General features: G+C 42.0%; 1 protein-coding gene across 4 annotated transcripts in view; it reads left to right on the top strand.

Moving 5' to 3' along the window:
• Positions 1–21,234, top strand: part of Vldlr (very low density lipoprotein receptor) — a 33,498-nt gene extending 12,264 nt beyond the window's left edge. Inside the window, exons 2-19 of one of the 4 annotated variants that reach the window (XM_036208471.1) lie at positions 1,346–1,465; positions 6,181–6,303; positions 7,641–7,763; positions 9,747–10,118; positions 10,202–10,324; positions 10,413–10,535; positions 11,095–11,214; positions 11,319–11,444; positions 11,923–12,094; positions 12,669–12,887; positions 14,349–14,467; positions 15,051–15,190; positions 15,480–15,621; positions 16,844–16,990; positions 17,877–17,960; positions 18,289–18,369; positions 19,298–19,467; positions 20,590–21,234. In XM_036208471.1, coding sequence (XP_036064364.1) covers positions 1,346–1,465; positions 6,181–6,303; positions 7,641–7,763; positions 9,747–10,118; positions 10,202–10,324; positions 10,413–10,535; positions 11,095–11,214; positions 11,319–11,444; positions 11,923–12,094; positions 12,669–12,887; positions 14,349–14,467; positions 15,051–15,190; positions 15,480–15,621; positions 16,844–16,990; positions 17,877–17,960; positions 18,289–18,369; positions 19,298–19,467; positions 20,590–20,625 — 2,540 coding nt within the window. In that variant the 3' untranslated portion in view covers positions 20,626–21,234. The remainder of the gene's footprint in view (positions 1–1,345; positions 1,466–6,180; positions 6,304–7,640; positions 7,764–9,746; positions 10,119–10,201; positions 10,325–10,412; positions 10,536–11,094; positions 11,215–11,318; positions 11,445–11,922; positions 12,095–12,668; positions 12,888–14,348; positions 14,468–15,050; positions 15,191–15,479; positions 15,622–16,843; positions 16,991–17,876; positions 17,961–18,288; positions 18,370–19,297; positions 19,468–20,589) is intronic. The other 3 variants (XM_036208486.1, XM_036208479.1, XM_036208495.1) reach the window with 3 other exon arrangements.
• The last annotated feature ends 1,020 nt before the right edge of the window (positions 21,235–22,254 follow it).

Below are 22,254 nucleotides of genomic sequence, written 5' to 3' on the forward strand. Positions count from 1 at the left end.
GTCCAAATATATCTACACATGGAAAAGGTACAGAAAATATATCTGTAAAAGATTAAAATGGTGCCTCCATATAGGATGATTATCACAGATGGACTTGCAGGGTTGGAAGTTGCTCTGAGTGAGCCTGTGAGTGAATGGTAAGTGAAAGTCAAGGCCTACAACATTGCCATTACTTTAGAAATACTGTATGCTTAGTGGGCCTTCAATTTAGAAAAAGTTTATAAAAATATTTCTGTCTCCAATGATAAATTATCCTTATTTTTCTTTTTAAACGTTAAAAAATTTCTGTGTTCATTTCCTTCCACCATAGGTTCCAGGGCTTGAACCCAGGTGATCAGGTTTGGCAGCAAGCGCCTTTAACCACTGAGCCATCTCACTGGCCCATTTTAAAAAAAATATTAAATTCTGATAATAGTTTAAAACACATGCTGTACAGCTACACAAAAATATTTTCTTTATATGCTTACTCTATAAGCTTTTCTCTATTGTGTGTATGTGTGTGTGTGTGTTTGTGTGTGTGTATGAAAACTTTTCCTAAGAACTAAACATAAACACCCATCTTCTCCTAGGCCCAGAGAGGGCCAGGCCTACCAGTATCTTACCCTATGGGCATTAATGTGCATGCAGCTCTTCCCTACAACAGAAAGGCCTTTGGGACTCTCTCCTGAGGCAGGGGACAAGAGCTCTCTCTGGGGCAGATTCTTCCTTCACACTTCACAGAAGTATGTCATTGTGGCTTGGTTGCTCTGTATCTTCTTGTCAATCAGACAGTTCTCTATGAAATCCCTCTCTGTCAGTGAGGACATCTTGGTGTTGGGTGTCCATGTTTTCCAACGCATTCGTGAGCTACTCAAAGTCTGAAGTCTTCTCCTAACCCTTCCGCTGTCAGAGGTGGTTCTTTGTCTTCTGTCGTTTTCTCTTGCTGGTTCTTCAGCTGTATGTTCTCTAGATGCTGGGAATTATTTTGCTCCATCACAATTTTATGGCCACCGTTGGAGATGAGGTACATGTTGACATACTGACTAAAACATCTCTGGACAGTATGTGGTTGGATTTCTTAGAAGCTGTATAATCCTTTTCTGTTTGCATTCCACTAGCTGGAGCCTGGTATCTCAGCTGTGCTTCTCTGTGAGAAAGGCTGGAAATGTAGTGTTCAGTTTTAGTTTGTTGACCAGTGAAGGACTCTGCTACTGTTGTTCATGGCCCCCAAACCCAGTCAAGGCTGGCCCCTACAATGTTCCAGCTTGCTGAGTCTGTAGCTGTCTCTACCCATGAGCTTCGGGGAACTTGTATCTCTAACTTACCTTCTATGCATGTATTGCTCAGTGTCCCTTCCTCATCCTAGGGAAAAAAGCCAAATGTGATACTTCCCAATTCCAGTGCACAAATGGCCGCTGCATTACTCTGCTGTGGAAATGTGACGGAGATGAAGACTGTGTTGATGGCAGCGATGAAAAGAACTGTGGTAAGTAAAGACTTTGGTGGTCTCACTTCAGTTCTTGAGCAGACTTGTGCATTTTTTTTGAAATGTGCAGATGTTCTTTTAGTTTCTACAAATGTATTAAGATCCTATAAATAAAATCCACTTTAAAGTATTGCTGTTAATCAGAGCCCAATGAATCTATACTGGTCGGGAGGCATATAATCGAATATTTGACAAGAGGTAGTCAACTTGAATATGGAATGTTGACTACCAAGTGGAATTTCTTTCACATGACAAGACCTGATTTATCTTACCTCAGACAAGCGTGTGCTATAGAAAGTTGAGAAAGAAAAGAAAAGAACAGATGTAGAAGAAGAAAGAAGATTGCTTAAAAGTAACTTTATACATTTACAAATGGGAAGACATGCGGAGCGATGTCTTAGAGGTTAAGACTGTGTACAGCTTTTCCAGAGAGCCTGAGTTCAATTCCAGGGCAATAATACACACACACACACACACACACACACACACCATACAATTATACAGACACACACATGTACACATAAATGCAATGAATATATCTTTAAATTCACAAATGGCTCTGATCCACAAAGCTAGCTATGGACACTAAAAAATACCCTAAAGTTTCAGAAGTTAACTGACTCTGGCATAGAAATGACATGCCAGCACATGTCCAAGATCAGATAAGGATTCTTCTAATTCTCTGCTCACAATACTTGCTTATGTGAAAGCATTGGGCAGGGTAGAAGACATTCTCTTTCCAAATGAATGTGACTGCCACAGCATACCATTGACCAGAAACTGTCTAAAGGTCCCTGTGAGAAATGCCTGTGCATATAGGCCCCATAATGTCATGTCACAGAGAATAGCTGAGGACTGTATGTCAAGATCACAAAGACCTGGAATTCTTGCTGACGTTTACTCTTTCATCCCTCTGTTCTGTGTTATAAAAACCCTAAAGCAGTGGGGAGTAGGGAGATTAGTGTGGCCACTGTCATTTGCCTTTTGAAAGATGGTACATACAATGCAGAATGTGGAGGTACAAGCATATCCCAGCATGTGGGAAGAGAAGAGAAGGAAAGGCCATGTGGAGTTTTACAGACTGCCATGGTCATTATGCCATTACCTGCGTCTTTATCATCATTAAAAAGATGCAGACATCATCCTAGGTGGCAATACCCAAGGGACCGTGACAGTTCTGAAAATCCATTCTGAAAAAGCTTACCTCCAGTCTCAAGACCAACAATAGTTCTCCTGTGCTATCCTTTTCCATCGTGTGTTTCTGCTCCACAAAGCACTGAGTTCCCTGCTATTTCTAGGTGGCCCAGAGAATATAGTTGTCTCAATACATATCTCACTAGGAGGACCTCTTTTCTGCTGTTCTCTGAAGGGGCAAGGCTACTGAGAAATCATGCAACGGGGAAATTTTTATACTTCCTATTATAGACAGTTTTATCATCTACCTCAGCAGAGACACCTGGGTCACTGTAGGAGCAGTGACTGGATTTTCTTTAAGTCTCTTCTGCATAAATACTCTTTACCAGCCCCATAGTAGAAGAATTTGGGCAAGGGAAAGAGGTAGGTGAACAGCATAGTAAATCAAGATCACTTGAGGTGGGATAATTTAAACACAATGATGGGCAGATTTGTTGCTGGATCCCAGGTATGGCGGTAAGCAGAGAAAGTGCAAGCATGCCCAAAGCATCCTTATATGTATGTTTGAAATGGAAAAACTACATATTAAAACTTACAAAGCCTCCTTCCAACTTCCCCATCTGACCTTTGACCTGTACTTGGTTGTAGTTTCTGGGAGGGCTCACTTTCAAGCTTTAAAGCTAGTATAATCAGTTTGAATGTCGATTCCACATCACTTGCTTCTGTGGGTTCCCGAAGTAAGTATCTTTTGGCTTTCCTCCCCTGTGGAACACTTTCTATCTTCCTGTCAGTGTGTGATTTGAACATCTTTTCTTTGCCCCTATAGTGTACGCCCAGAACTGAGAAAGATGAACTCTATGAAGATGTGTCCTTATTTATCTTTGCTCAGACTCTCTATTGCATAGCTGATCTTTCATATCATCATGACATTTTCCACTTTGCAAAACCATCTGCTTTCTTTATGGCCATTCCCCTGTTCTTACTTTTGCGAGTTATAGAGGTGATCATGGGTTGAATTCCAGCAACAGGCCCAATAGCCTGGCCTCTGTTTGCATATGGGCCCAGGGGAACACCAGCCTTGGATAGCATTTGCTGTGTTAACACTGTGTAATGGTGATTTAGAAACAGGGGTGAATAATGAGCTGGCATGCCTTTCCTTGGTCCCTTAGCTATGTAGTTCAAGGATATGAACAATCCCTTAGGATCATAATTCATCAGTCCACGTTGAATGTTACAAACTGACTATCTCCCAAGTTTAAAGGCTGAACAAGAGTAGCCAAAGAGTAAGCCCTAGCCTCCAAGACCTCCACCTAGCTTAAACCCCATGCTAAGGGATCTCTTTTAAATTTGCAACATGCTTCAGACTTTGGCTGATTTACAAACACAGAATACTGATTAGAGTGATGCTTTAAAATGGAAGTTGAAGCAGAAATTATAGACATACATGTATGGAAGAATCCAATCTAGAAAGACTTTCACAGGGTGTGGGTGTCTTATCTGGTTGCTTTGGCAAGACTTTGAGATTCTAGGACTCCTTCGTGGGTACCATGACCAAGCTGCTTGATTGGTTTGTCTTTACTTTCCTGGACTAATGAATGGATGACATGTTGTATTGTAACTCTAAGTCCTGCCCTAGGAAGAATTAGTGGAATTGATATTTTGCCTTAGGCTATTTGTTTGGGAGCTGTGAATTATGGGACTCAGTGCTGGCAGCGTCAGTAACTTTCAGTTGGTTGATGTTAAACCAAACGTTGGCTGGAGGCCTGAAATCTCTTTGAATTCCAAGTTCTACCACTTGTTGTAAGTATTCTAATTGGCGTTAAGTTTGTCTAGTGGATGAGTTCCTCTGCCCTGGTTGACCCATTGGAGTGGCAGTATTGAGTTCAGGAGCATCAGCATACCTCTACACTAAGTGCATGTTTTGTGAAGAATGTCCCTGAAATAATCTTGGTTTACCCTGCTGTGACAAAAATACCACAGGTAGGGAGGGCAGCTTAAATGATGGAAATCTGATGTTATGGTTCTGGATGTTAGGATGTCCCCAAATTAAGAGGTGGCAGATCCAGTGTCTGATAAAAGCCCTCTTTCTGAATTACAGGTGACTTTTCTTTTCTTTCTTTCTTTCTTTCTTTCTTTCTTTCTTTCTTTCTTTCTTTCTTTTTTCTTTTCTTTTTTTTTCTTTTTTTTTGGTTGTTTTGTTCTGTTTTGGGTTTTGGGGGGGTTTTGAGACAGGGTTTCTCCATGTAACAGTCCTGGCTGTCCTGGAGCTAGCTCTATAGACCAGGCTGACCTCAAACTCACTGAGATCTGCCTGCCTCTGCCTCCCAAGTGCTAGAATTAAAGGTGTGTGCCACCACCACCTGGCAATGGCTATTTTCTCACTGGTAGAGGAAAGGGAGAGAGAGGGGGGGGGGAGAGAGAGAGAGAGAGAGAGAGAGAGAGAGAGAGAGAGAGAGAGATTGAGAGAGAGAGGTTGAGAGAGAGAGATTGCAAGAGAGAGGTTGGGGGAGAGATTGAGAGAGAGAGAGGTTGAGAGAGAGAGATTGCAAGAGAGAGAGGTTGAGGGAGAGATTGAGAGAGAAAGAAATTGAGAGAAAGGTTGAGAGAGAGAGAGGTTGAGAGAGAGATTGAGAGAGAGAGAGAGATTGAGAGAGAGAGAGAGATTGAGAGAGAGGAAGAGGGAGGAGGAGAGAGAGAGGGGGGAGAGGGAGAGGGAGAACAAACAAGCACTAATGTTTCTAACAAGGGCATCAATCCCACCTGTGAAGTCTCTGTCCTCCTGACCTAGTCACCTCCCTCAAGTCCTCCTTCCTAGAACAGTGCTGTAAGGATTTCAGGATATGAAGTTTATGACGGCACACATATTCACTCCACAGTAAACCGTTATCCTAAGAGCTAGTCAGAGGATGGAGTGCTTGATTGTTAAAACCTTTTCTATGGTTTGTCTCCTCTGGAGCTCATGCTGAAGTTTGATTTTTAATAGTATGGTGTTGAGAGGTGGCAGGGCATTTAAGAAGTGATTAGATCAACGAGAGGGAATCAATCCTTTCTCCCTGGACCAGATTAATTACTAAGAGAGTGGGCTGAAAGCAAGGCACGATGTCCTCACCCAAAGCTAAGCAGGTGTTAGTGGTATGCTCTTAGGATTCCCATTTCAGAAGCTTGAGCTGAAATAAATTTCTTTCCTTTATAAATTGCCTACTCTCAAGTGTTCCATTTTAGGGACAGAAAATGGACTTGGAAAAAAGCACCTCCGAGCTTGTGAATGAGTTGGAAGAAATCCATAGTGTTAACATTGTAAACAGATCGGTTAGTTCATTTTAAACATCCCTGGGTCATAAGACAACGGACAGCCTTTGTCTTTCCTTCAGTTTATTGTCCTCCAAATCTCTCCAATGAATAACTACCTCCTCTGAAACCTATGAGGAAAAAGATGAGCTTTCTAAAGATGCCAACAGTTGAATATGATCAACAGTTTCAGCATTACTTTTGAAGGAAAACATACCAAATTATGTTTAATATGAAAATTGGGGTCTGGGGTCATTGACTTGAATTCTAACTCTGAGAATAAACTCTTGTAGTAAAGAAGACATGTGCTGAGTCTGACTTCGTGTGCAAAAACGGCCAGTGTGTTCCTAACAGATGGCAGTGTGATGGGGACCCTGATTGTGAAGATGGTTCTGATGAAAGCCCCGAACAGTGCCGTGAGTGTGCCTTGACTTGCTTTGGGCTTGACCTCTTTTGTGCTGTTCTGTCTCCGTTCTAAGTGATGCTTTATCGATTGCTTGGCATTCATTTTTCTTTGCCTGCCTTGAACTTGAGGCCAACTGACTTGAAGGTCATTCAAGCTATTAACAGTTATTCCATCTCCTTTAAAGACTGCTCTCCCTAGTCTAACAAGACTGACATTCTCTTGGGTAGCTTTGCCTTTGAATACTTAAGACTGAAGCCAGCAGATTCAATTAAGAACTCCTTGACTAGGTGCATAGATTTCAACTGTTTGACAATAACTGAGTAGATGGTCCCCTGAAGCTAGAATTTAAGTCAAGATATGAAGGTTTCCTAAGGGTCACACATAAGCTTTGAAATGCACAGATTTTTGTACTATGAAAACATGCTATTATTAAAACAGCAAGGTGGTTAGTAATAGGGTAGTTTGGGGATTTTAACAAATGTATAACCTAACGCAGGGGCCATAGAGTTTGTTATTGAATAAGAAAAACTTCATAAAGGTACAAATATATCTCTCTGCCCATAGGCTGATGTGCAGGGCAATTCCACAAACCACAGAGAAAGGAGTGTTGAGACCAAATAAACTGGGATCATTTGGATGCTAGGATGCCGGAAAGTCTGAAGACTCATCGCAGTAGAGACCTGTTGACACAGAAGAAATAGGATTGGCATGAACCAAGTTTAGGTTAAGGATATGATTATGAAAATAACCAAGGTGGTTATTTTCTACCAAGAAGTGGACAATTTTGTCAGTGAGTTAGAAACCTGAGGGTCATAGACAGGATCTACACAGATTCAGCCCCATGTTTCAGGGGTTAATGAAATGGTAAAATCAAGAATCAGGATATATTCCTGCTTTGCATAAATAAAGAAAGATGTAAATGGAGGCCTAGGAAGGCTACTATTCCATGGAAGGTTTCATAGGTATTAGCCCATCTGACTTTTAATAGAGTCAGGATTAGGTAATGATATCTGGTGTGCCCACTGATATCCAAACATAAGTAATGGACTAGGAACAGGCCAACAAACCAGCTTAATCGTGCCAAGGAAAACAAAAGCCAGAACTGAGCATGCCGCAGAACCTTGAAAGAGTGACCTGGTCAAGGTTCTCAGGTATGCTGCCAGGTGGCCTTGCTTGGCATAGCTTCTAAGGACGCAGCTGGCGAAGGAGCTGCCTGGCTTCCACTAGTCAGTGTGCCCCGAGTACCTGACCACTGAGTCCCAGGTGTTGCACTTCCAGGCAGCACAGGAGCAGCGGCTTTGCAATGACCAGTTTGGAGGCTCTTTTGAGACTGTATGTCATCAACAGATATGAGAACATGCCGCATAAATGAAATCAGCTGTGGCGCCCGTTCTACTCAGTGTATCCCAGTGTCCTGGAGATGCGATGGTGAAAGTGACTGTGACAATGGAGCAGATGAAGAAAACTGTGGTAAGAAGACCAGTGTGAAGTGGCATACCCCAGAGACCCTTTCCCTAAAGAAAGGTGGGCAAGGGATGCTAACGTAAGCCCGAAGACACAGTGCCACTGAGACACTTTTCGGTGCTTTGCTGTCTGCTCAATATTGGTCCTTCCTGGCCACCATAAAACTGTGAAGGGCCTATTCCTGGTAATTGGCCACTGCCTGGTGCATCTTCCAGGCAGATAGAAGCAAGCAAAGAAGTCATTTTGGTGCTTACATCCAGCATAGTACATTTAGTGTAGCTTAGTAAGGCTGCAGCTCTGTGGACTTTTTTCTTCTATGACAATAATTCATGGGTCTTCCTTCCATTTGGCTCAATAAAACTAGAAGGTGATGGGGCCAGCAGACACATTCAAAGATTTAGTTAGATCGGCTTTTTGGAACAAGTTACTTGAGTGTGATACAAGCATTTCTGCCAACTAGAATCTATTGGTACATTAGCATAGAAGCATGGCCTAACATATTGCCAGCAGATAGCTAAAGTCTACCCAACCTTTGTGTCCTATGATGATTCCTGTCTCTGAATGCTAGCACTATTTCCTATTCTTTCACACTTATATTCTTGGGGTGTCTATAATGAAGTGTTCCATGTTAAAGGTGAGGCCCTGGAGAACAACCTGTAGGTTGAAAATCATTGCTTTGAGTGTTGTTGCAACCTACTCCTCCTTCACAGTGCTTCTAAACCTGAGTCCAACTTTTTTTTAGGTTTCTAATTGCTGAGCCTAACTTCAGGCTGCTGTAATATCCAAGGGAGTTTAAGGTCCTTGCAAATGAAAAAAACTAGTCTGGAGCTCAGGGTCTTGCAGATGAGACACTAGTCTGGAACTCAGGGTCCTTGCAGGTGAGACACTAGTCTGGAGCTCAGGGTCCTTGCAGGTGAGACACTAGTCTGGAACTCAGGGTCCTTGCAGGTGAGACACTAGTCTGGAGCTCAGGGTCCTTGCAGGTGAGACACTAGTCTGGAGCTCAGGGTCCTTGCAGGTGAGACACTAGTCTGGAGCTCAGGGTCCTTGCAGGTGAGACACTAGTCTGGAGCTCAGGGCCCTTGCAGGTGAGACACTAGTCTGGAGCTCAGGGTCCTTGCAGGTCAAACACTAGTTTGGCATGTACAAGTCACTCTGTGGGGGCAATCCCACTGCACCTAGTCCAATGAGTTTCATGTTCAGTCATAGAATCGAGCTTCATCCATTGCCATGGCAAGCCCTGGAGCTGCCAAACATTTCCCTCGCAAATCTACACTTTGCTTCCCAAGAGAGTCGTGGTCTCCTTTCACCAATTACCACCAAATTGTGACCTTGGTATGTTTGGCAGGAATTTAAACCAAAACCTAAACTGGCTACTGTGACTACTTTGTCATGACTAGCATGCAGAGTTGCTAGGCTGTGATTCTGGTCCTAGCAGTGGAAAAAAAATCTGAAAATTATTGAGATGGTTTTCCTAATGTTTACTTAAAGAACCCAAAAGAAAGGAACCATGTAGAATGTTCTTTGGTTTGTTTCTTTTTGGATAATGCCTTAATATCCATTTTACATTGCCCATATATAGCTGATATATTCTCAGCTAGTGATGTGGTTTGGGCTGACATACAATAGGTTGGTCTAGGTATAACTCTGCCTTCCAAAATGAAGTCCCTGATACCAGCTTAAGATATTGGTCACTGTCCCTTTAAGTGTCAGTTGTGGGTCTCATCTCAAATTAGTTTCTAGCCTTCTACTGTTTTCTTGGTCCTTTATTTCTGCTCTTATATATATAGTATGGCTGCATCTTATTTTATACTGTGAAACTGTTTTGTCATATTTCAGAAACGTGTTCTCAATATAACAGTGCTATAGCTTTTAAGTTCGAAAGCTAAAGTTACTCATCAAAGATCAATATATTTGATTTGGTGATGAGAGTCTTGTATTAAAAACAAATGCTGATGCACTTTCAATGGGACATCTTCCCTCTAACAGGCAACATAACATGTAGTGCTGATGAGTTCACTTGCTCCAGTGGCCGCTGTGTCTCCAGGAACTTTGTGTGTAATGGCCAGGATGACTGTGATGATGGTAGTGATGAGCTGGACTGTGCACCACCGACCTGCGGTGCTCATGAGTTCCAGTGCAGCACCTCTTCCTGCATCCCCCTCAGCTGGGTGTGTGATGATGATGCAGATTGTTCCGACCAGTCAGACGAGTCTCTTGAACAGTGTGGCCGTCAGCCAGTGATACATACAAAATGTCCTGCCAGCGAGATCCAGTGTGGCTCTGGAGAGTGCATTCACAAAAAATGGCGGTGTGATGGAGACCCTGACTGCAAGGATGGCAGTGATGAGGTCAACTGCCGTAAGTAACTTTCTAGTTCTCTTCCACCTATCGACTGGGACCCTTTGGCTGGCTTCATTCCATCATGCTACCTCCTTCCACAGCTTCTCGCACCTGCAGACCTGACCAGTTTGAGTGTGAAGACGGTAGCTGCATCCACGGCAGCAGGCAGTGCAATGGCATCCGAGACTGCGTTGACGGCTCTGATGAAGTCAACTGCAAAAACGGTGAGGTTCTCTCCATCATGTTCAGTAGACCGTTGGCTGTGCCGGTCAGACCAGCAAGGGAACTTCTCTCCTGTGTTTGGTTTTATAGTCAATCAGTGCTTGGGCCCTGGAAAGTTCAAGTGCAGAAGTGGGGAATGCATAGACATCAGCAAAGTGTGTGACCAGGAGCAGGACTGCAGAGACTGGAGTGATGAGCCCCTGAAGGAATGCAGTAAGTGAGGGGCTTGCTTGAGGCCGGAGCTAATGCTGTTTGGACCCTGCTTGATATCCCGTTGGATTCAAAATGAACTAAAACTCAATCATAATAAGCTCGACAATAAAGTCTTATGACATGGGGTTCCACCCAGTGGCAAACTAAGCCTGAGTTTAGGAACTCCTTAAGATAACTAAACATGATAGCAACGTGAGTAAATCCTGCACAACTAACTGGCCACCTACCATCCAGCCTGAAACATTGAATCCACAAAACTGAGAAAGGCCAGCAGCAGCAGCAGCCTGAGTTTGAATGTGAATAAGACAACTATCAATTAAGAATAAGATGTCATGCTAATTTGGACTCTGGGTTGTGAAACAGAAAACAAAATGAGCAGTTGCAGTTGGGAGGGTGATGTTTGTGCAACATCTTTGGAGAGTTGGATGGGGTATGGAGCAGTAGATATGAACAAAATCCATTGTATCTGTATATGGAAGTCTCAAAGAACAAATCTAAAATATTATATTAAAAACCAAGACTAAGCTGCCAGGTGACTTTTGCTACCCTTTTATTCCAGATATCAATGAATGCTTGGTCAATAATGGTGGCTGTTCCCATATCTGCAAAGACCTAGTTATAGGCTATGAATGTGACTGCGCAGCTGGGTTTGAACTGATAGATAGGAAAACCTGTGGAGGTGAGTTGAAGCAAAGAGCCTGGCCCCTGGAGGACATGGGAAAGGGCGACATGCATCTAGTAAAGGCAGAGGAACAGCAAGACTAATTCTAATTTCCCTCCTAGATATTGATGAATGCCAAAATCCGGGGATCTGCAGTCAAATTTGTATCAACTTAAAAGGCGGTTACAAGTGTGAATGTAGCCGTGGCTATCAAATGGATCTTGCCACTGGCGTGTGCAAGGCAGTAGGTAAATGGACTTGGGCTTGTGTTGCTCTGGTACCTTTATGAGTTAGTGATTCTAGAAGATACAGCCGGTGACTGCAGCAGTCAACCTTCACATAAAGTCATACTCCAGAGCAATGCTACTAAACTAGGGCAGCAGGATAACTTAAGGCAGATCACCTTCCCATGCATCTGCCTATGTCTTTCCTTTTGCATAGGATACTACAAAGAGTCTCCATATTTGCTTCCTTTTTGCTTCTGGAACTGAGTTCAATGCAAACAAATATCTTGTTTATCAGCCACCCTACTGTTGAGTGCTGTAACCCCAGGACTGCCTTCCTAAATAGGGTAGAAGTACTTACAGGCCCAGGGGGCTTGAACTCCAGGCTGGGTACTACTGAGATGTTCAGCAGTATCTTTAGAAGTGGTCCTCTGTGGAGAAGCAGTGACTTAGAAAATCTTGCTTTATAGCAAAACTAAATCAACCTGGCTTATGTCTTAAGGCAGAGAGCCAAGTCTGATCTTCACCAATCGAAGAGACATCAGGAAGATTGGCCTAGAGAGGAAGGAATACATCCAACTTGTAGAACAACTAAGAAACACGGTGGCTCTCGATGCTGACATTGCAGCTCAGAAGCTATTTTGGGCTGATCTAAGCCAAAAGGCCATCTTCAGGTAACTTCCACTTGCATTCCTAACATCTGGACATATAAGTCACTGTCATTGGGCCTGTGGAAAGGATTGGGGCAGGGAATGGGGCTTCTCTTATCTCTAGCTCCAGTCTACCATCTAGTCAATTGGGAGTACAAACCCAACACTGGTTTTCCAGCTAATAAGTTACTGTCAGCTGTTATTTAGGAATGAATCATTGTCCATGAAGGAAAAGGCGAGAGTGCCTGCAGATGACATCTGAATTCCTCATATTTTCTCCTTCTATAGTTCTAAACTGTCTTCTCTTGCTACAAACAGAAATGATGGTAGTAGCTTTTCCTCAGTGGTAACTGTAGACCTGGGATGATGGCAGCTGAGTTAAATGCTTTGCTTGCAACTAGAATACATAACTAGACAGGCTACAATATTGCTAATTTTCCATCCCTAAGCAAAATGGCTGAATAATTTTAGTGGTGAGCTGTGGGGTTCCTAAGGTCCTTTCTGAATAAAATCTTTGACCATTTTGTAAGCAGAAAGTCCATTCTCCAGGGTCCAATGGTGACAACTTTTAAATTTCTTGTGACCTATTCTGTTTCAGTGCCTCAATTGATGACAAGGTTGGTAGACATTTTAAAATGATCGACAATGTCTATAATCCTGCAGCCATTGCTGTTGATTGGGTGTACAAGACCATCTACTGGACTGATGCGGCTTCTAAGACTATTTCAGTAGCTACCCTAGACGGAGCCAAGAGGAAGTTCCTGTTTAATTCTGACTTGCAAGAGCCTGCCTCCATAGCTGTGGACCCATTGTCTGGGTTCGTATTCTATGTTTTCCTTCACTTAGCCTTTTGGGTGCTAGCCATGTAGGTTGGGAGCTTTTCTCATGCATCCTAAGAGTGCCCAGGAATAGAATTATCTGGTTCAAGACATCAATGACACTGTTCATTGTTCAGCCCATCCCTCTTTTCCCTGTATACCTCCAGCTAACTCCCTTTCTTGCCTCATCTCATGTCTCCTCTCTCCCCCTTTCTCTCTCTCTCTCTCTCTCTCTCTCTCTCTCTCTCTCTCATACACACACATGCACACACACGCACAAATTTATGTATCTTTATGAAATCTAGGATCAACAAGTAGGAAAAAAAAGACGTGATATTTGTTGTTGGAGTATTACTATACCTAATATGATTACCTCCAGTTGCCTCCATTTTCCTCAAAATGATATAATTTCCTTCCTCTTTATGGGTAAATAAAATTCCATTGTGTACATGATAAACTTGAATGAAAATATCTTCTTGAGACCAATCATGATGCATAATGAAGGTACACTAGTAAAAAGAAAAATGTTGTGAGTAACAAAATACAGAGCAGTCCTGGGGCAGCCCTTGTGCACAATGTGCCTTCCAGTCTCACTCCTGACTGTCTAGCTGCATGATGGCATTAGTGAGGCTTTAAATTTCATGTATGACATACACTAAAAGTGATGTCTGAATCCTTTGTCCACCCAGATTCTGCACAAATAATGTGTGTGTGTGTGTGTGTGTGTGTGTGTGTGTGTGTGTGTGTGAGAGAGAGAGAGAGAGAGAGAGAGAGAGAGAGAGAGAGAGAGAGAGAGAGAGAACTTTTCTGGGTTCGTTAGCTCTGAGTAGTCAAATCTAGGACTCAAAGAAAACACTGGTATTTGTATAATCCTGCCCCCTCCCAAGACTTCCATCTATCTAAAAATGTAAATTGTGTGAAAATTCAATTGAAAGGAACAGACTATTGTCAAAATGTTTCACCGAGGTAGGCAGCTTGGAAAAAGTCGACTATAGTCATCACAGTTGGTCCCTGTGAAATATTATTAGAACATAATCCCCAAGCTCCTTCTATAGAGCTTACAGAAAAGGCATCCTTCATGGATCTGAAAGAATATGCCTTTAGAAAGGAAATGTACAACCTTGGAACTTTGGGCTGATACTTACACATCAGACCAACACAGACTAACACAGCTATAACTTGGACATTATATTATTGTCTCCTAACGTCCTGAGGAGTAGATCCAGAGCCTCATGCATGGCAAGCCAGGTGCTCTACCACCAAGCTGTGCCTCCAACCCTTGTCCATTCTCGCTGTTCTATTTCATGTACTCAAAACATAGTTAGAGCCTTAAGCATCAGCCTTTATCTTGAGAGCCTCTAGCACAAGAGTTTTCTGTGCCCCCTTTAAACTTTGGATTTAAGTCACAGCTTTCTTTCTTCTCAGCCACTAAGGAACATTTCTGGTTTAATTCTTCCCAGCTTTGTCTATTGGTCAGACTGGGGCGAGCCAGCTAAAATAGAAAAAGCAGGGATGAATGGATTTGATAGGCATCCACTGGTGACCGAGGACATCCAATGGCCTAATGGAATTACACTTGGTATGTATGTCCTTCTTGCTCCTTCACTGGTAACTCCTTTCATCGTGTTTAAATGTATGCTCATTGTAAATCTGAGATGAAGCTCCTAGTTCCGTCTGTAGCCGGAGAGAGGGGCTGAACAAACATGGTGGACTTAACAAATTACAGGTGCCAGGATGGCTGGCTTGTCAGCTAGTTGGTCTAAGAGACAATGGAAACTCAGTGTATCTTGGATCTTTGGGGGTTTTCATATGGAACACAACAGGCATGGGTGCCTTAGCCTTTCCTGGGTGGTAACTTGCAACTGTTTCCTTCTGAATTATCTGGGAAGAAGTGAAAAATACAAGCCTTTATTATTTTAAAAAACACTTTCTATAAAGTAATGTATCCCCAGTCAATGACTTTGAGTCTCAGAAATCCCATTGGCCCCCTGCAGAGGAAATGCAGATACAGGTTCTATCACTGGCTTCACAAGTATTACGGTGTCCCCATTAAGAACTCCTGATAGAAAAGAAACCAGAAACCAGAATAGATTCTTTGGATATTTTTAAGTAGAAGCCAGAGCATCAGCAGCTCATATTGTATCAATTATTTTCTTGCCTAGACCTCGTCAAAAGCCGCCTCTACTGGCTTGATTCCAAGTTGCACATGCTGTCTAGTGTGGACTTGGATGGCCAAGATCGTAGGATAGTGCTCAAGTCTCTGGAGTTCCTAGCTCACCCACTTGCACTCACAATATTTGAGGTAAGACATGCTCCTCACATCTAAGAGGACACTCTTAGAACAGGTGCACAGGAAGAGGAGGGAACAGTAGGCAACTGAAAAACTTTTACCTAAAGACTGGTACACATTGAACAATAAGTGCTCAAAGAACTTCAAGAAGCATGAACTTGCTAGTCTTACCCATCATACCCAATGTCTCAGAGAACCATTCAATAACCTTACCTAATCACATGATGAATAAAACATGATATTAGATCTTGATTTGTGCTAATCTTGGATGTATATGCTAATTGTCAGGGTTCTGTTTTAGGATCGCGTCTACTGGATAGATGGAGAAAACGAAGCAGTGTATGGTGCCAATAAGTTCACTGGGTCAGAGCTGGCTACTCTAGTGAATAACCTCAATGATGCCCAAGACATCATTGTCTACCATGAACTTGTTCAGCCACCAGGTAACATGAGAAACCCACTCCTTAATGACCATGCTAAAGAAGTGGTGTGATCTAGCTCCTACTACCTACTGGCTCCTTAGCTACTCAAGTTCCTTTAAAATATCCTCTTGTCCTCTTGAACTCTAGGCTAAACTCCACACTTGATGTCTGGCCTCTCATCCCAGCCATCTTGGAAAAATGACTTCCAAGTCAGCTCTTGGCTCTTTTCAACCGTTAGTGGCATAGCTTTTGTCTCAATTTCTTCTGGATCCCCATTGCTAAGCCTACTGTACAAGCTTGCACAGTAGCTTTCAGGCCATAGATTCTCCTTATGATTCATTTTCTAGGTTTGTTGTAGCAAAGTACCACAAATCGGGTGCCTTAAACAACAGAAATTTACTGTCTCACAATTCTGGAAACTCAAAGTCCTATGTCAAGGTGTTAGTAATTGGTTCCTTTCAGGGACTTGAGGGAAGGCTCTATCCCAGACCTTTCTTCTCAGCTTGAAGATGGCCATTTTCCCCAGTGTCTAGTCACACTTTTTTTTTTTTTAAATGTATGCTGTTGCCCATATTTCATCTTCTGAAGACACTGGACACTTGAGGTTAAAACCTACCCTAAAGACCTCATCTTAACTTGATTACCTCTGTCAATACCATATCTGCACATAAGGTTACATTCTAAGACATTGGCAGTTAGGACTTCAATGTGCAAATTTTATAGAGACACACAACTTAACCCATAACACCTATTCTTCCTCATGGCACATCTTATACAGGATTTAACAAATCATCAAATGTATCTAGTCATGTTTTCTCCTTCCCAGAACACCGCCTTGTCTACCAAATGAGACCCTCATATCTCCCTGTGGCTGAGCTCCCTTTCATTTTGTAGGAGTTAGTCAATATAATGCCAGGAAAATATGACTTGTCTCCTTCTTCTGAACCTTCACTCTAAGCTTTGAACAAACAGCATGAGCTAGGCCTGGCCCTTCACTTCCCTTCATATCAACCAGTGGAAGACATAACTCTTACTCTACTTCCAAGAAACCTCTGACTCTGGTATCTTTAGAGCATGTTTGCAGTACATTGATTGATACCCATTCAACATCAGTGATGGACAGTTTTCACGGATGTTAGTCTCACCTGAAGGATTGACAGAGTACACAAACTTAAGCTCTATCAAGATTATGGATAGTTAACATTGCAATGCCTATTTTAAAGGACCTTTCTTTTCTGACTAGGTAAAAATTGGTGTGAAGAAGATATGGAGAATGGAGGATGTGAATACCTCTGCCTGCCAGCACCACAGATCAGTGACCACTCTCCAAAATATACCTGTTCCTGTCCCAATGGGTACAGTCTCGAGGAGAATGGACGAGCATGTCAAAGTAAGGCTTTCTGTGTCTCAGCCACAAGCAAGACACATAACAAGCACTGAAAGACACCGGCTATGACAACTTGCTTGCATTCTAGAAATTCTGTTGTAGTTCACTTTTGAAATTGATTCTAGAATACTGGTAGTGTTGCGTGACAGACATTCGTATCAGTACATTGGAGATGACATGTGCCCCATTTCAATATCAGATGAGTTTATCAATGACCAAAGTGTCAATGTACCACACACTAATTTGTACCCATCACTCTGTAACACCCCTGAGCTAGCCAATGTTCAGGTACTTAGACTCTTCCACAAAGGGCAGAATAAAAACACTGAAGACATTTGAGGAAGGAGGCCATGGTTGCAAGATACTTACAGACCTCATAGATGACATAAATTTAAGCTCTCAGGTAGTCAGAACTTGAATTTTAATATTTTTGTTCTCAGCTTTTGGTTAAGCAGTGAGCTGAACTTGCTTATTGTAAGTGAGGTGCTCACACAGTGATGTCTTAATTAGCATCATTCTGCATCATGATTTCCCGAGAAAATAGGTGCAGGACCACTTGGTGTGTTTAGCACACCGGAGCATTTTTAGAAACTCTGTGGTCCTTCAGGAGCCTGTGGTTTTGTTGAGAGGGAATCTGTGTGTCTGTGAATCTTTCTTTGTTGTCAAATTCCACATGCTGACTGCCCTGCCCAAAATTTCGTGTTTCTGGTTTTTGCTTGAAGCTGGCTAGTTCTCTCCATTCAGATACATCCACTTTACAACTTAGTTCTACAGTGGGTTGTTCCTTTTCCTGGAGTTAAAATAACCCTCCAATATGATTTCTCTGGACTGTGTAGCCAGCCACACAGGAACCTTAGCCTTAACCAGGTTCTTGGTTTTTATAATCCAGGTACTTCAACTCCTGTGACTTACAGTGAGACAAAAGATATCAACACAACAGACATTCTACGTACTAGTGGAGTGGTTCCTGGAGGTATTGGGTCCAGTACTGCAAACTGTTAATCTCAACTAACTGCCGCTTAAATAATTAATGCAGCCTTTAACTACCCAACTGGCTACTTGTGCCTAAAGTCCAAAGATTTCAGAGCCTGTGTATCCTGGATTTCTCTGACTTATTTAAATCTGTTGATGAAATGGCCATGTAACTCAAATAATTCTAATCCCAAGTTTTTCTGGTATGGAATTATAGTGGATAATAGAGATCAATATTAGGTACAAAGGTATGAGACATCTACCTGATGGGTAGATTTCTAAGTCTTAATTCCAATCATGATAGACTGATTCCTTATATGTCCTTGTAGGGATCAACGTGACCACAGCAGTATCAGAGGTCAGTGTTTCCCCAAAAGGAACTTCAGCTGCCTGGGCCATTCTTCCTCTCTGTAAGTATATTCGCTTCTCATCTAGATTTGATGGACAGTTCTAGTTCATCTACAGCCGCCTTTCTGTGGTCTCTTACGCTATAACACATGAGACACTGAATTGCATTCACTACCTCAACTGGCTGGTACCTACTCTTCAGTAGTATCTTTCACATGACAGTGGACACCAGTGAACATTCACCAATTGCCTAAAAGGTCTTACTGCTTTCTGGGTTGAGCTTGTTAGCCTTGCTTATCCCGACATAGAGGAAGCTAGTTTAGCAAGAATTTTGTTCTAGTCCCATTTGCTATATATAATGATTCACAAAGAGGTCAACAAAGGTTCAAATGCTTTTTTGACAGAGTTATAAAATTCATAAAGGGTAAATTGGGGGGGGGGGTTGTTGTTTGTTTTTGTTTGTTTGTTTGTTTGTTTTTTCCTTTTTGGCATGAGGTTTCTTTGTATAGCCCTGGAAATAGTTCTATAGACCAGACCTCGAACTCACAGAGACCTACCTGTCTCTGCCAGGTATTAAAGGTGTGCACTACCACTGTCTGGCCATAAAGGATAAATTTAAAGTAATTAAAGATTTTTAAACTCAGGGGAAAGGGACCTCTAAAGCTACTTTCAGGCATGTGAATTCTAAGATACTTTGATTTAATGGCTCCTTTGACCTAGCTTACTGGTTTCCCTAATACACCAGGACCACTTGACTGGCACTCCAAAGGCTTCTGTGATTTTCATGAAGTTGGCCAGGGTTGTGACTCAGGACGCTATACTTCACCTGGTGTGTAAAGCCACAGTATAAATAGTCACACAACCACTTGGCTGAACTTATTTCAAAATTTTGTGTCATCTGTATTCTACTTTCCCTAAAACATGGAACTTTCATTAACATCAATTACCATGGATCCATTCCTATTAAACTTCACTTCTGCTGTTTTTCAGTGCTCTTGGTAATGGCAGCAGTAGGTGGCTACCTGATGTGGCGGAATTGGCAACATAAAAACATGAAAAGCATGAACTTTGACAATCCTGTGTACTTAAAGACCACTGAAGAGGACCTCTCAATAGACATTGGTAGACACAGTGCTTCTGTGGGACACACGTACCCAGCAGTAAGTCTGCTTTGTCTGTTTTTACTCTGGCTTGACATGAGTCTCTTCAAAGGAGACCAGAACCTCTAGCTATTGGTACCTGGGCTGGGAAGGATTATGGAGTCCCTGGACACTTTATCCACTGGCTGCATGTTAGATTCTAAATGTCTGGCTCGATAAAACAGTCAATAAGCATCTCACCCACAGAGGAAGGCAGGTAATCCTATTTACCATTATTTTAGATTATAAAAATGACATGTAAGTAGCAGTATGAACCACCTGGCTTGTTTTTAAACTTCAATTCCTGTATCCTGGATAGCTAAAGCCATGTGAGGACTGTGTATAGGGGAGTTGGCTGAAAGTCAATAGCTTGAGTAAGATTCAATTAGCCAAAGTACTAAATGCTTTCCTTTAAGAGGTGTTCCATTCCACCCAGGAGAGCCAGCTTTCCGCAGGAGCTGCAACTGCAATCATTTGTTCCTCCCCTCAAAACCCAAGTACATATTCGGCCTATACTTCAGGATCATGCTGAATGAAACATGCTGAACAGGAGCACTGCCCTTGCCAATTCTCCAGTGGAACATGGAATAGTGTTCAGTCCACGTTAGGTGTCTTTTCACATTTGTTTCCAAGACTTACACTTCTTAGAATCAGGCACACTGTTTTTGTTTGTTTGTTTGTTTGTTTTTTTCTTCTAGCAAGCAGGTATAGGTTAACTAACCCTTATTTTAAATACTTGATGGTAGAAGTATTCAGGGTTGGGGATTTGTTTTAGGGAGCATGGATTTTGTAGGTTTTGCATACAAAAAAGTCTGAACAAAAAAATCCATTTGGTTCATGTATTCTTATACACATAGTCTAAGGTATTTTACAATATACTTTAATGTGTGTTCATTTTTGTCACAACCAATAATATAAGGCGAGGTGTGGAATTTTCTACTTATAGTGTCATGGTGGTACTCAGAAAATTTCAGATTTCAGAGCCCTTTTGGATTTCAGATTTTCAAGTTGAGAACACCAATACAATTCATGTATCTGGCCTTCAGTTCTTTGTGTCTGTGAATGGCCAACTCAAGTCCACTTCGTAGAGCTGCTAACAGGGAGTAACCACCAAGCTCACCTGAACCTTTTTCTTCTCTGCAGATATCAGTTGTAAGCACAGATGATGATCTGGCTTGACCTCTGAGTAAGTCTTGACCTCTGAGGTCTAAGCCAACAACATCCCACTCCAGAATGGTAACTGAGCCCACGCTGAAGTCTCCTTTCTTCCTCCCATCTGGAAGAACATCAAGATATCTTTCCACGGATCAAGTTTGTGTACTTGACCATTTTTATATTACTTTTGTAAATATTCTTGGTCACATTATACTTCAGCTTTGGATGTGGTTACCAAGTATCTGTAACCCTTGGATCTCTAGACAGTATTGCCATCTCTGGCCAAATATGCACTTTCCCTAGAAAGCCATATTCCAGCAATGAACCTTGTGTTATAGTGATTCCCACCTGTACATACATTGTATAGGCCACCTGTACATATCCCAGAGAACAATCACTATTCTTAAGCACTTTGAAATATTTCTATGTAAATTATTGTAAACTTTTTCAATGGTTGGGACAATGGCAATAGGATAAAACGGGTTACTAAGATAAAATTGCCAAAAAAAATTTGTAAACTAATTTTGTACGTATGAATGAAATCTTTGACCTCTGTGGAGGTTTGCAAAGACTGACTTCAAACTACTGTACATTTTTTTTTCAAGTGCTAAAAAATTAAACCACACAGCTTAACCATGGTTTTGATTATTCCTCTAAAGTGAACTGGGAAAACCTGTTTATCACCAAATCTCTTGGTGTTGTATCCCCAGCCCATAATTGGCCTAGCATCTTTTATAACCAAGTGCTAGCTAAAGAAATAGCTACCATTTAATATTTGTTCCCCCAAATTTATCACCCTTCCTTCCTTCCTTCCTTCCTTCCTTCCTTCCTTCCTTCCTTCCTTCCTTCCTTCCTTCCTTTCTCCCTTCCTCCCTTCCTTCTTTGTTGGCCTCAAGCTTGCAGTGTTCCTGCCTCTGCTTCCTAACTTCAAGGATTACATGTCTCATGTCTGTCCCACTACACCCAGCTCATGTATTTCTTATTTTATAAAAGACACTGTCTTCCTAGAATTCCTCTTGCTTGCAGAAGATTCCTTTTCTCTCTCTCTTTTTTTCATAATGATCTAGAAATCCATGATAAGATTCCCACAAGTTCTCATGTGCTGTTGTCCATGTTCTGTCATGATTTGTAGGTCAAAGATAAGTGCCTTCCATGGCATAGGGAAGGGTTTACTCTTACCAGAACCTGACTTGTCTTACCGTGAAGATGGGTAGGAAGGATACTAGGCAGCATTGTTGTTGAACAATCTAAGCTGTGGTTCTCAGCATGCCCCAGGAACAGCAGTAACACTGCTACGAACTTAACATAAATGAAAATTCTTGGTTCTTACCCCAAACCTACTTAATCAGAAACCCCAGTAATGGGGACCAGGAAACTCTTCATATAGTTCTAATATAACCTAAAGTTTGACAAAAATTATTCATATGTGGCTTCATGGAGATTATAATTGTAATGTGTTCAACACATTGCTAGTCTATAGCATCAGACATGTAGACATGTTCTTCCTATGGGGAATTTGTGGTCCTTTGTGTGGAGAAGAGCTAGGGAGTTGGAGGTGGAAATGGGGTACTGTGTCAAGAGGAGAGTTTTCTGAGTTTTCCATCACATTGGCCATCATGTCCTTACTCTGATGTCTCAAGACATCTAGACATG

The sequence above is a fragment of the Onychomys torridus genome, chromosome 1, assembly GCF_903995425.1.
Source record: "Onychomys torridus chromosome 1, mOncTor1.1, whole genome shotgun sequence".
Lineage (NCBI taxonomy): Eukaryota > Metazoa > Chordata > Mammalia > Rodentia > Cricetidae > Onychomys > Onychomys torridus.